At 46.2% G+C, this 13908-nt stretch overlaps 1 protein-coding gene across 7 annotated transcripts in view; it reads left to right on the top strand.

Moving 5' to 3' along the window:
* Positions 1-13908, top strand: part of LOC115094265 (zinc finger protein 436-like) — a 69173-nt gene that overhangs the window by 4872 nt on the left and 50393 nt on the right. For 6 of the 7 annotated variants that reach the window (XM_029607144.1, XM_029607143.1, XM_029607138.1 and 3 more), the window contains exons 2-3: positions 3379-3499; positions 9792-9918. In XM_029607144.1, coding sequence (XP_029463004.1) covers positions 3476-3499; positions 9792-9918 — 151 coding nt within the window. In that variant the 5' untranslated portion in view covers positions 3379-3475. Of the gene's footprint in view, positions 1-2554; positions 2786-3378; positions 3500-9791; positions 9919-13908 lie in introns of those variants that run through there. The other variant, XM_029607139.1, reaches the window with a different exon arrangement.

Below are 13908 nucleotides of genomic sequence, written 5' to 3'. Positions count from 1 at the left end.
ACTAGCCTCTATGAAGCCAGCACATTTTCCTGTATACCCAAGGATTCAGCTCAGCCACCGATTTAGTCTTCAGGTCTCACTGTCCCATTGGGAATTGTCTCCATCTGATGGCCTGCGTAGTCTCTTTCCGCCATGAGGAACCCTCTGCAAACGAGTGCTGGGGTTTTTGTTTGAGACACTGGATGATCGCACCCACCTGTAGGACCGCTGCCCTCATAATTGTCCTCGCTTCATCCACTGTACATATTCTCCATGAAATTCCATTGATCATGAAGTGCAGCCCAAACGGAAACAGCCACTTGTATTTATGGTTCCCAGATCTCAGCGCCTGCACTACCTCACGGAAATCTCTCCTTTCCTTTATCGTCACCGGAGACAAATCTTGAAACAGTTAAATTCTGTGTCTGTGCCATTGTATATCTAAGTTGCCGCACCTGGGTCATAATTTATTCCTTCGCTGCATACTCGTGGAAGCATACCACTGTGTCACGAGGTTGTCCATTGTGCGCTATGTTTATAAGTCTCTGTGAGCTCTCGCCAATTTATTGTAGCGGGTTCCTCCAACGTCGCATCAGGGTTCAGTATTTGGCAGCATATATCCAGCACTACCTTTTGGCAGTCTACGTATGCTGGTTCTTCTGGAACCCTCTGAAGTGCAAGTTCCCCCTTCTGGAGCGATTCTCCAGGTCCTTCATCCAGTCCCTCAACTTGCTGTTCTCATTTAGATTTTGTAATTCTTGCTGAAATCCCTCAGTCATTGTGTCTGTTCCTTTTGTTGTTCGAGTGCTTCCATGCGGTTACCCAACTCAATGCATTCAGCTCTCAATTCTGAAACTATATTTTTAAGCTCCTGCTTTAGTTGGCCCATATCTGTGCAGAGATCACCAAACCATTTCTAGAAATCCTCCCTTGAAAGAGAGCCTTCTGCTCTGAATTTGCCCGAGCGTGGCGCTGCATCTCCCGCTGCCTGATCGATTCGCCGCCATTTTCTCGTTCTTTCCCCTCCTGTTCCCCAAGACCTTTCATAGCCGACATCTCGTATGAGAACTGCTTTACATCTCGTGTTCTTTTTCTCACCATCTTCGGAGGCGTGACAGCGTCTGTGATTAAAACTTTCTTATTCCGCATTCTGCTCTGCAGAGAGCTATTTTCAGGGTAATAGGGGCCGGAGCTCCTCATTCAGGCCGCTATCTGCCTCCGTGATGTCACTTCCTCTCCAGTGTCTTACATTTAACTTGCCAATGCTTACGCTTTGTCTTATTTTCTTCTGATGGATCCTTCTTCCAATTTTCAGTCATCTTTATGTTAGTGCCTTCATTCTTTCCAAAGGAAGTGTTTCTCTTCCATCTGAATCAGGAAGTGTTGCTGCTAGCTTTCAGAAATAGTGAAGATTAAGGGGAGGACAGTAGTCTTTACCTACTGGACTTATGCCAAGTTGAGTAAGATACTTCAACGTGACTAATCCGTTCAGGAATTCCAATAGGTTGGTTGTGGTGTTCGAACCTCAAAAGGGAGAAGTTGCCTCTAAGGCCACGATAGCAAGTTGGATCAAAGAGGCCATTGTTTCAGCCCCTTCGCTGAACGGTAGACAAGCGCTGATAGTGCTCCATGCCCACTCTACTCAAGCACTAGCTGGGCAGAAGAATAATCAATCTCCCCAGGGGGGAAGTATGCAGGGTGGCTACTTGGCCATCCTTGAACTTGTTTTCCAAGCACTGTAGGCTGGACGTTCAGGTAAAGGAGGATGCGGCTTTTGGATCTGGGGTCCTTAAGGCATCTCTGTCTTCCTTCCGGCTGGCCTAGAGGGTAGCTTTTGTATCTCCCAAGAGTAATGACCTGGTCTAGCAAGAGAAAAAGAAGGTAAAATTGTTCTTCCTGATAATTTTCTTTCCTTGAGTCCTGCTAGACAAGCCCAGGCCCCACCCAGAAATACAGGGGCTACAAGCAAGGTCAAACAAGGTGACACACCCTCACTTTCTCGCTCTCTTCTGTTCCCTCTTCATTGTCCCCTGAAGGACCAAAAAAATATGTAATGAAGAGAGTAGAAAAAAGAAGCCAAAGAAAAAGGGGGGTCCTTGTTCAGTTGTCTTTGACCACTCTCCTATCTGAAGGTCATGAAAAAAAGTATACCCTCTGTCTTCGACAGCTGAGGAACAGGGAAATCTCAAAAGTAATGGACTGGTCTAGCAGAAAATTATCTGGTAAGAACAACTTAACCTTACTGTTCATGCAGGATATAAATGTATGTTTATTGTATTTGGAATTTAAATAGAAAACCTCCTTCTCCTTATTCTTTGTATCACAAATCCTTTCTTTCCCCTCTCCTTTCTTCCCCATCCACATGCCTCTGCTAACCATTGCTATATCAGAACCTCTTACTGCTTGTGGCTTTATTTGATTCCGGTGACTTGTCATTAGAATGTTACTGATATCACAATATACTGAACTTTAATAAAGTTGCAGTCTTTTGTATTTAATAGAAACATTGCAGTTGTCCATGTGTAAGGGTTGATTGTGTAATGACCTTCCAGGCAGCGCTGTGGTTCTCATAACTTAGGTCATACAGACTAAGAGAGGAAACATCCTTTTTATACATCATTTCTCATTTTTCTGTAATAATTTGGAAGAAATTCCCAAAGTCACCAGGGCAAGGAATTCTTCTCCAAGGCTCTCTTGTCATGTGGGATGTGTACTGTAAGCACTGGTTGTATGCTCTGACAGAAACCCCACACTGAGCAGCAGCTTGCGTCTGAAAATACCATTCATGCCGACTAGGAATCTGCAGGTAATTTTTTTGTTCAGTAATTGCCGATGTAGGCCTTAGCTGTCTCCATTTGCTCACAGATTGGGGGCACGTTATATGCAGTCATTTAGCTACAAATGACACTTTGTTTTCCTCTCTTCCATAACCACAGGCATAGTGACTCTAAGAATCATAAGCAATCTAGGTGTAATGTCACTTGCTTTGAAAGCTGAGATATCTTCTCTCATGTCCTTGTCGCAAATCAGCGACAAAATGTGCAGCAGATTTCACGAATTCATAGGAATCTGATAGGGACTGTGATGTGAATGCTTCTGGCCTGGTCCCCAGAACAGAACTAAGATCACCAAGTTATTTCACATAACCCACACTTTTTTTTTACTACATTCCCATTGACCTGAGCTGGATTTGAACCGGTGACTAGAGATGAAAGTTACTGAAACACTGTGATGATTCCTTGGTTGACTGGTGGTCTGTAGGTCTGTAGGTGATCTCCACGTCAGGCTGTAGATTAGCTGCTGGTCAGAGGAGAAATTTCCAGCTCCTGATGAGCAAGTGCAGGAAGCACTAACTGTGAAATAGTGCTAAAAAGTCTCTCTTTTTTTTTTTTTTCCCAGGCATCTGTCAATTTATAATCTTCTGTATCCCTCTTTGGATTTTCCTCCTCATCTGCCCGATAAATCTACATTTGAAAACTTACTAAGAATATTGAAAATGTTTCAGCAGATTCCTGATCAGGTAAAATCAATTCTTTTACAACAACATAAATTACTGCTTTTTAGAGTAAGAGGGTTGTTTTCAGATTTTTAAAACAGTGTTTGAGATATGTGGCAATGTGCCTGTTTTAATTCCTAAGTTGTATCTTTTCACTGTACTGGTTGTAGTTGCTCTTTTACACCCTTATTTACTTTTCACTACGGTAAATATAGAATGCAAAGCTCTGATTCCTGACAGTGAACTGGTATCATACTCTCCTATTGTCTGAGATCAGTTACAGATGGAGCACATCTTGAACTCAGTGAACTGTTTGCATTGTGCAGTTGCTAGGCCTGGAAAAGAATGATGGTGACCAATAGTTTCCATTGATAAGTAGGGCTGAATTAGCTCTGATGTATGGGTGTCATCTGGCTGCACCAAATGGACCTCTTTCCCTTTATGTCCCCAGATCAGTCGAGACTCCTGGGTTCTGCCTCCCTTCCAGCAGATGGAGACAGAGAAAGTTTCACTGACACTGCCAAATAACCTGGTGTGCCACCTGCAGTCCCTCAGTATTTTTCTGTTTCCAGCAGATGGTGGTGGTGCAAAACCTGCAGTCTGGAAAATAGTTTAAAAAAAAAAAAAAGTAAGATTAGTGAGGGATTAGGAAAAGAAGAAGAGTTCCTCCCAGAAGGTTGGCAGGTCCTGGTGGAGCCAGGGGGTTGGGGACCCTTTTTGTCTCTGTCCTTTTTGCCACCAGGGGGGTGGATAACTGGGGCCAGCTCCCTTGCCCCCAAGAGGATGCCCGGAGCCTGCTGCCCAGCTTCAGGGAAGTATTCATAGTTTTAAAGTCTAAACAAAAAAAAAAGTTGTGGGTTTTTTTTCTTTTTGGAGTGTTGTCTAGTGCGATAGCTTGCAGGTGGTCCGGTAGGTGCAGGGCAGTGTTCTTCGGTGTTCTCGGAGCAGAGGTTGGGGCACATGCAGTGATGTGTGCATCTGTTTCAAACTGGCCTGTGTTTCTGCTGCCTCTCTGGGGAGAGGGAAACTCAGGAACATGTGTGAAAGGAAAGCATATTGATACCGTGGGTGATGCCGGCACGGCTGCGGGCTCCTTCCATGTTCACATGGGAACGGCAGTCATTTTGGCATCTTTTGCAGCTGCATCTGAGACTGCAGGAGGAGAAGGGGATCTCCCTCTACCGCTATCCCCGGCCAATCAGAGCCCCATGTAGGTCGGGGGGCCCGGGAACCTCTGTCTGAGGAAGATAAGGACATCCTGGGGGGGAGGATTCTGAGGATCTGACAGGATTTTCTCCTGACTTTGTTCTGCTGCCTCACAAGCCGTATCTCGCCAGGAAGGCCGCAGGATGCCACCTTTCCAGGCAGGAGGGCCCACAGGGTCCGTGGCCTAGGAAGAGGCTCAAGGTTACGGAGGGCAATGTGGCGATCAGGGTTTGGCGAATGACCTCAGCCATTCAGTATCTATCTCATAGCAAATGTGGATGATATCACCACACCAGCAGTGGTGTTGAGCGGGATTGCAGCACTAGTTCAAAGGAGAAATTTTTTCAGAGCCTTCAAGCCTTTGTTCAGGCGCAGTCAGCCCCTGCCCGGGCTGAGCCCCAGCTAGGAAGGCCCTCGCCCTGTCAGCATGCCACAGGAAATGCCTCGCCTCACCAAGGGTATCCCTGACAGGGACCCAGATAATTCGGACGGCGAAGGGCATTCATTGGAGAATGGGGAAATCCCTCCAGGCCTGGAGCCATACCGGACCATGCATTGATTTTTCCACGGAGATGAATTACCACCCTAGCCTCCCAGACCCTGAAGACTCTGGGAGTTCTGGGCACAGACCCTATTCTATGCTTTGCGGTACTGGGCCGCCATTACCAGTTTCAGGCGTTGCCCTTCGGCCTGGCAACCGCCCCCCAGAACAGTCTCCAAAATTATGGTGGTCGTGGCGGCGGCACTTAGGAAAGAAGAGATCCTGGTGCACCCTTACTTGGACGACTGGCTGATCTGGCTGAAGTTGTTGGAAGAGAGCCGCCACATGACCAGCAGGGTAAGCTCTTTCCTACAGGAACTCGGTTGGGTAGTGAACATGGACAAGAGCAGCCTCAAGCCCTTCCAGTCCTTAGAGTACCTGGGGGTTCGATTCGATCCCAAGCAGGACAAGGTCTTCCCTCTCTCCCTCGAGGAGAAGGAAACTGATGGACCAAGTGCATCGGTTAACGAACACAATGCACCCCAGGGTGTGGGACTATCTCCAGGTCCTCGGCCTCATGGCGTCAACCCTGGAAGTAGTACCGTGGGCGAGGGCACACATGCGGCCTCGCCAACACTCCCTACTGTCACGCTGGAACCCACTGTCTCAAGACTATTCGATTCGCATCCACCTACTGATGGAAGAATGCTCTCTGCTGCAGTGGTGGCTACAGGAAGTTCACCTAAGCAAGGGTGTAAGCCCCTCCTCATGACGGACGCAAGCCTCCGATGTTGGGGAGCTCACTGTTAGAAACTGACAACCCAGAGGCGATGGACCGAGGAAGAGGCGAACTGGAACATAAACCGCCTGGAAGCGCGAGTGGTCAGATTAGCATGCCTGCAGTTCAGCCACAGGCTCCAAGGGCAAGCAATCCGTGTGATGTCGGACAACACTACAACGGTTGCCTACATCAACTGTCAGGGAGGAACCAAAAGCCACCAAGTGTCTCTGGAAATAGACCACCTTATGGAATGGGCGGAGTTAAACTTACAAGGGATCTCAGCCTCCCACATCGAGAGGAAAAAACAACATCACAGCAGATTTTCTCAGCAGGTAAAGCCTGGATCCGGGGGAATAGACGTCGACCAGAGCCTTCCAGTTCCTAGTAAATCGCTGGGACCTCCCACCCTTAGACCTAATGGCTACATCTCACAATATGAAGGTTCATCGGTTGCAGGAGAGATCATCGCTCCCAAGGGATCGACGCCCTTGTCCAGACCTTGCCATAGGAGGACTTACTTGTACACCTTTCCTCTGTGGCCTCTACTGGGCAAGATAATCCGCAACATTGAACACCACAAAAGACTCGTCCTTTTGTGGTCCCAGATTGGCCCAGGCGCCTGTAGTATGCAGACATGTGGAGGCTTCTCATGCAGAGTCCCCTTTGCCTCCCCCCACACAGAGACCTTCTCCAACAAGGTCAGATTCTTCATGAAGATCCAACTTGATTCTCTCTTACGGTCTGGCCCTTGAGAGGGTTCACCTTACGAAGCGTGGATATTCAGCGGCCGTGGTCGCCACATTGCTTCGTGGGTGGAAGTTCTCAACATCCCTGGCATATGTACGGATCTGGAGAATATTTGAGACCTGGTACGAAGAGTGCGAGGTGCTCCTGTGAAGGGCCAAGATCCCCATGATTCTGGAACTTTTCCAGGATGGCCTGAAGAAAGGATTGTCCCTCAACTCCCTGAACGTCCAGGTGGCAGTCCTTTCCTGCTTCAGGTCCAAGGTGAATGGAACCTGCCTGTCGGCACATCCGGACTTGACCCATTTCCTAAAAGGAAAATTTTGTTCTTACCTGTAGTACCAAGGATCAGTCCAGACGCCCGCCCATTGACAGAAGAGTCCGTTCAGCTGTTTGTATTTCTCTTGACAGATTTTGTTCCAAGACTTCTCATCTATGCAGCATAGTTATAGTTCTCCTTGGTTTTTTTCTTAGGCATTCATACCAGTTCTACTTTTTTCAATGGAATTAGGGTTAATTTGATATAGTCATTGGTTGTTAAAACGCATTTAATTACAACAGAATAAGATTATTATAGCTACAGCCATTCATTCTGCTTTGATATCGATTATACTGAGGGATCGCAGGCAGCACACCAGGTTATATGGTGGGTGCTTTCAGCTTTTCTATGACTCTATCTGCTGGAAGGGAGGCATAACCCAGCAGTTTGGACTGATCCTTGGTACTACAGGAATGAAAATTAACAGGTAAGAACTAATTTTCCTATATAAAACTCTCAAATACCTGTGTCATCAGAACCTACCATCCTTCTATCTGACAGCTTGGATGTTGAGCGCTCCATAATCGCCAGATGGTCCTTATTAAAGGAAGATGAGGACATCATAGTTTATGCAAGAAACCATTGACTAGGAGAGCCTATGATTTTAAATGGAAGAGATTTTCCACATGTCAGCAAAAATCCTTGGATCTATTCTCATGAGAGCCCAAAGACTTGTTTAACTACTTGCTTTTATCTATCTGCATCGGGACTTAGCACTTCATCAGTGAGAGTACATCTCAGCACTATAGCCGCTTACCATTCTCAGCCTAAGAATAAATCGTACCTTCATTCGTTGTTAATATCCAAATTCATGAAAATTGTATGGCACACTAAACCTCCAGTTGTAAAACCACCTGTTTCATGGGATCTAAATGTGGCCTACACGTTTGAACCATTAGTGTCAGCTTCTCTCAAGTTCCAAACATGGAAAGTACTGTTCCTCATAGCAGTGACATCAGCCAGAAGGGTCTGTGAACTTCAAGCTCTAGTTCATTATTTAGGCTACATATAATTCTGCCACAATAGGATAGTGCTCTGCACCCATCCAAAATTCCTATCAAAAGTAAAATCAGCTTTCCATGCTAATTAAGCCACAGTACTCTCCATGTTCTTCCTGAGGCCACATACACATGAAAGTGAAAAACCTCTCCTCATCTTAGACGATAAGAGTGGTTAGAGCGGCGGGCTACGATCCAGGGAAACCAAATCCCGCCTCTGCTCCTTGTGACCTTGGGCAAGTCACTTTACCCTGCTTTTCCTCAGGTACAAAATTAGACTGTAAGCCGTAAGGGGATAGGGAGATACCTATAGTACCTGAATGTAATCCGCTTTGATGTTCGCTTTGAAGTGCCGAAAAGCAGAATATTAAAAAAAAAAAAAAAAAAAAATGTAAAATATATCGGAAAAGAAAATCTCTGCCACATGGCCAAATTATCAGCTTTGTCTCTTTTAGTTCTTACTGCCTAGGTATAGCAGTGGCTAAACGAACATTGTTCTATTGGATAGCAAACTGTATTGCATATTTCTGTACTCTAGCAGGCATCCAGATTATGGAGTCTATCAAGGCTCATCAAGTGAGAGCCATGGCTGCATCAGTGGCTCATCTACGAGCTGTACCTCTCAAAGTCATTTGCAAAGCTGTATCCTGGTTATCAGTATACACCAGTGGTTCTCAACCCTGTCCTGGGGACACCCCCAGCCAGTCGGGTTTTCAGGATATCCACAATGAATATGCATGAGAGAAAATTTGCATACACTGCCTCCCATAACATGCAAGTTTTCTCTCATGCATATTCATTGTGGATATCCTGAAAACCCGACTGGCTGGGAGGGTCCCCAGGACAGGGTTGAGAACCACTGGTGTATACCTTTACATCCTATTACTCTCTGCACAGTAACTTTAGACGAGCAGTTTTGCATAGCTTGTTCACCTAGAAGTCCACTCTCCCTTTCAATAATTGCTCTACTGCAACCCTCAGCTTGGGACTCTGCAACAGGCCATGGCTAATTTTAACCCTACTTATTGGTGAAAAAAGCAAGTTTTTTTTTACCATAAACGATAGGATTAATTAGTCATGATAAATACCCATCTGCCTCCTTGGTCAGTTGAATACCTAGCTGGATTTAGTTCTCAAATCGACTGAGGGGTCTTAAGAAGCAATACATGAGTGGGAATCCTGTGCATGCTCAAGAGTTAAAGCTCTACTAGCTTGGAAAGAGATGTCTGTTCGGTATCACCGGATATCATCACCCCATGTCATGGCTAATTCATTTTGCTATCTATGGAAAACACTGTTTATGGTAAGCAAACTTGATAAATGAGCAGGATAGTGCATGGCATGGGAATTCACAGAGCAATCTGAAGATCTGATTTTAAACAGTGAGCTTTTTCATTACCATTAACTAAATGGCAGTCCTCACTTTATTCTTCTTGGGGTCCAGTCAAATGTCTACTCTGGGCAGCTTTCTTGTTGGCCCTTTTTTTTTTTTTTTTAAACCTTTTTTGCATTGAAAATGGAAAAATTGAGACCTATCGCATTTATTGGCGCAGATCTTTACTCAGTGAAAGGTAGGTGAGCACCCTACTGGGCACAGGCCTCAGATACTATCTGTTTGGGAACATTTGCCACCAAGACACAGTCACAAGATATAGTTATGAAATGTATGTTTACCTTGGCTTGGAAACATCCCCCGGTACTAGGCAGGTGCAGTTTACTTCTTGGCATAGACCTGAAGTGCTCACCCTGTGTGCACCATGGAGGTAATGGAGCTGTTCTCGTTTCAGGCTGCAGTCACGTTCAACGATGTTGCTATGTGTTTCTCAGAGGAGGAATGGAGGGGACTGGATGACTGGCAGAAGGAGTTATACAGGAATGTGATGAGGGAAATTCATCATGTTTTAATTTCTCTGGGTAAGTTTGCGCTCTTTATCATTTGCTTTCTTTTCCTTTTTGGATCCACTTTTGGTTTATTTCCAAGTACTTTAGAATGGGTGCTAGATGTATGGAACAGCCTACATTTGGAGCCTGGGGGAGCAAAAAAGGTTAGAATTTAAGACAGCATGGAACACGCACAGGGGTCTCTAAAAGATGGGGAAGGCAAATTGGAACTTGAATCAAAAAACAAGCCAAACCTTTTATTTTTTTTCCAGAACTGGAAGAGAACCTAAACCATTATTTGAACCAGAACAAGCCCATGAAAAATATTTAGGTTAGCAATTCAGAACAAGGGTTTAAAAACTGATGTGATGCATTCACTGGCTTGAGAACCAAAATAGATCAGCATATGGACAGAAATCTAATATCTGGGAGAATGTAATAATGTTGGGTTTGATAGAGAAATAAGCATTTCAAATTCATTATTTAGTACTTACAATTCATTTTCTGTTTCATGTATGCTTCATACTACTTATGGCTAACACTAGTTGTAACAGGTTAGATCTATTAGCTTGTTCTGCCCTATTTTGCAAAAGATTATAATGACCCTTACAGTTAGATTTTCTCATGTGATCCCTAATTGAACTGCTTGATTCATATGTGCTGAACTAGTTACTCAGCATTGATTGCCCTGGACCTGGAACCTAACCAGAACCACTTTAGTCACAGCTGGAAGTGGAACCAAAGAATGTAATTGTTTGTTTGACTCCTGGGGGCATGATCTGTAGTAGAAAAAATGAATAGACTGGATAGGCCTAGCAATCTTTATCTACTCTATTTATATTAAGAAAGGTAGAGGGGGTATTTTTTTGTTTATAATCCTCTTTATTCATCTTATGCAATGCTCTTGATTAAACAAGTTTTTTAAAATTATTTTCTCCCTTAGCAGCCTCTACTGCTCCCCCTGCCTCAGATAGCATGCCTAGGTAGCTGAAGGGCTGGAGGGGCATGCCAGTGGATCCTCATTAGTGGCAGCTCTCTTCCAACCGTCTCTAGGTCTGAGCGCACCACCTGCATTACACACCTAATACCAACCCTCTCTGAACTTGCCTGAGCCGCAAGGGGCCCAGCCCAGCAAACAGGTTTTAATAAACTTGAAACCATTTGATATGTTAAGGTTTGAGATTGCATTTCCAGCCCATTCAGGCAGAAAACTTAACATTTCCTAGCGTGTAAGCAGATGGACTCAGTACCAGTGGGGTTATGCTCCTCTGCCAGCAGATGGAGACGGATCAAGCTGATGTCACAGTTTATATAATCCTGCAGTTTCCCTAGCCTGCCAGTATTCTGTCTCCAGCAGATGGTGGACATACATATCTCTATGGTGATTGCTGTGAATTTTGAAAGGATAATTTTTATATTGAGAAATGAAAGTTGAGAATTCCTGAGGTGATTTCCGTGGTCCCTCAGAGGCATGCCTTGGTCCAATAGCCGGTTCCCGGCATGGGCTTAGCTGCTTGTACAGCTGAAAGCCAGTGGGTGTAGAAGACTGAGCACAGTAGTGACGGTAGATGCCCTCTCCCCCTGCATCCGAAGACAGTCTCTGTACTCAGCCGGTAAGTGCTGAGCCCTGGTAAGTTTAAAAAAATAAATAAATAACTTTTACCTGCAGAGACAGAGGGTTTTAGGCCTTCCTTCGGTCTTCATACTCTGTGTGCCGTCCCGATATCGTTCCTGCTCCCATTGGGTTTACGGGAACTAAGCAGCCTGGCAGGTTGAGCAGCCCAGGTGGTCTTGGCCGCATGGTAGTCTTTTCTCACTGTGCTGCGTGGTTGGCTGCGGCGGCGTTTTCACATGCACTTGTTCTTGCTTTATTGCCTTGTACAGGACGTCTGTGTGTGCCACATTGGGCGCGACCTTTGTGTACATAACCTTTTTGTGTATGGTGATACGCTCCAGCAGAGCACACTAGTAGTGCTTGGACCCTCCTAAGGACAAGCGCCCGTTGCGGGGGGCCCCGCAGAGCGCGGACACGGACTCCTCCTCGCCGGAGGACGCGCAGTCTCCCTCAACGCCCCTGGGAGGGGCCGAGGAGGCGGAGGAAGAGATGGCAGCGCTCCCTGGCTCCGGTAAAAGCCCTGCAGCGGGTGACGGTGATGACCCGAAAGTGGTCAGGCTGTTTCGGAGAGAGGAACTGGGACCACTGATTCCGGCCATTCTGCAGGAGCTAGGGGTGGAAGCCCCCCCAGTACTGGCCCGGCAAGGGGCAAATATGGATCCAGTGTTACTGGGCCTCCGTGGTCCAGTGGTGGCTAAACTTCAAGGCACACATCAACAAAACAACTAAAGACTGCTTCTATAAACTCCAGGTTCTGAAAAGGATAAGACCTCTCTTCCACGCTCAAGACTTCAGAACGATCATCCAAGCAGTCATTTTTTCGAAATTAGACTATTGCAATTCTCTATTGCTAGGTCTTCCCTCATCCTACTCCAAACCACTACAGATGGTACAAAACTCAGCAGCCCGACTACTGACAGGTGCAAGGAAAAGAGACCACATATCTCCCATCCTGAAAGAGCTTCATTGGTTACCAGTACACTTCCGTATCATATACAAAGCCATATCTGTCATTTACAAAACCATACATCAACTCACCACCCTTGATCTACAAATCCCTCTCCAAGTGTACAACTCGAAAAGACCTACCAGAGATGTTTTAAGAGGCTCCCTCAGAGTTCCCCCTGCGAAAACAACCAGACACATTACACTAAGAGATCGTGCCACCTCCACAGCTGGCCCTCTCCTTTGGAACTCCATTCCTACAGATCTCAGACAGGAGCCCTGCCTCCTAACTTTTAGGAAAAGACTTAAGACTTGGTTGTTCAAGCAAGCTTTCCCAGACACAATCTAATGACACAATCTAATGACTCCTCAAAACATTCAGCCCTTAACCATGCCTTTTGTATATAGTATTTAATTTGTATATTGTTTAACCATTTCTATCCTTTCCTCTCTCCTCCTTCTTACGCCAAGTTCTGCTACCCTTGTTAAATGTAACTGCATCTTCGGTCACCATAGTTCTAGTTTGATGTATTTACTGCACTCCCGTTTTATGTAAACCAGCAAGATATGTTTTCATGATTGCCGGTATATAAAAACCTTAAATAAATAAATAAATAATGTTCCGGGAATGGGACACTCCGGAATTGGGCCTGAAGGTGAGTAAGGCCATGGATAAACTTTATCCGCTGCCGGAGGACGCGCTGGAGCTTCTCCGTCTTCCCAGGGTGGACGCAGCCGTCTCGGCAGTTACGAAGAGGTCGACCATTCCAGTAACAGGGGCCACGGCATTGAAGGACATCCAGGACAGGAAGCTAGAACTCCAGCTGAAGAAGGTTTTTGAGGTCTCGGCCCTTGGAGTCCGCGCAGCCATATGTAGTAACTTTGCCTTGAGGGCAAGCTTACGCTGGGCCCAGGTACTCCAGGCCAATACGGGTCTCTCAGATGAGGAGTCAGCCCAAGCTAACCTCTTGGAGTCGGCGATCGCTTACAGCGCGGATGCGCTATATGACTTGTTGCGCACTTCGGCCAGATCTATGGTCTCGGCAGTTACAGCACGTCGTCTCCTGTGGCTACGGAACTGGGCGGCGGATGGTTCCTCCAAAGCTCACCTAGGTTCGCTGCCGTTTAAGGGGAAGTTGTTGTTTGGCAAGCAACTAGATGATCTGATGCAGTCGCTCAGCGAGAACAGACCATTTAAGCTCCCGGAGGACAGACCTAGGTCGTGGAGTTCCTTCCCCGCTTGGACACGTTTTCGGGGCGGCAGACGGTCGCGCCCGCAGAGATCTTCTGGTTTGTCTTACCGTTCCAGAGCAGCCAAACAGTCGTCGTGGACTCCGTCCTTTCGAGGGAAAAGATTTGGGAAGCAGGGCGGAACCCCGTCAGGTTCGGGACCTAAAACTTCCCAATGAAACGCGTGTGGTCCATTCCTCTCAACAGCTCCCAGCAGTGGTACCAAACGTGGG

This window comes from Rhinatrema bivittatum, chromosome 6 (genome assembly GCF_901001135.1).
Source record: "Rhinatrema bivittatum chromosome 6, aRhiBiv1.1, whole genome shotgun sequence".
In the NCBI taxonomy this organism is placed as follows: domain Eukaryota; kingdom Metazoa; phylum Chordata; class Amphibia; order Gymnophiona; family Rhinatrematidae; genus Rhinatrema; species Rhinatrema bivittatum.
The sequence above is the reverse complement of the archived record's forward strand: the minus strand, read 5'-3'. Positions and strand labels throughout refer to the sequence as shown.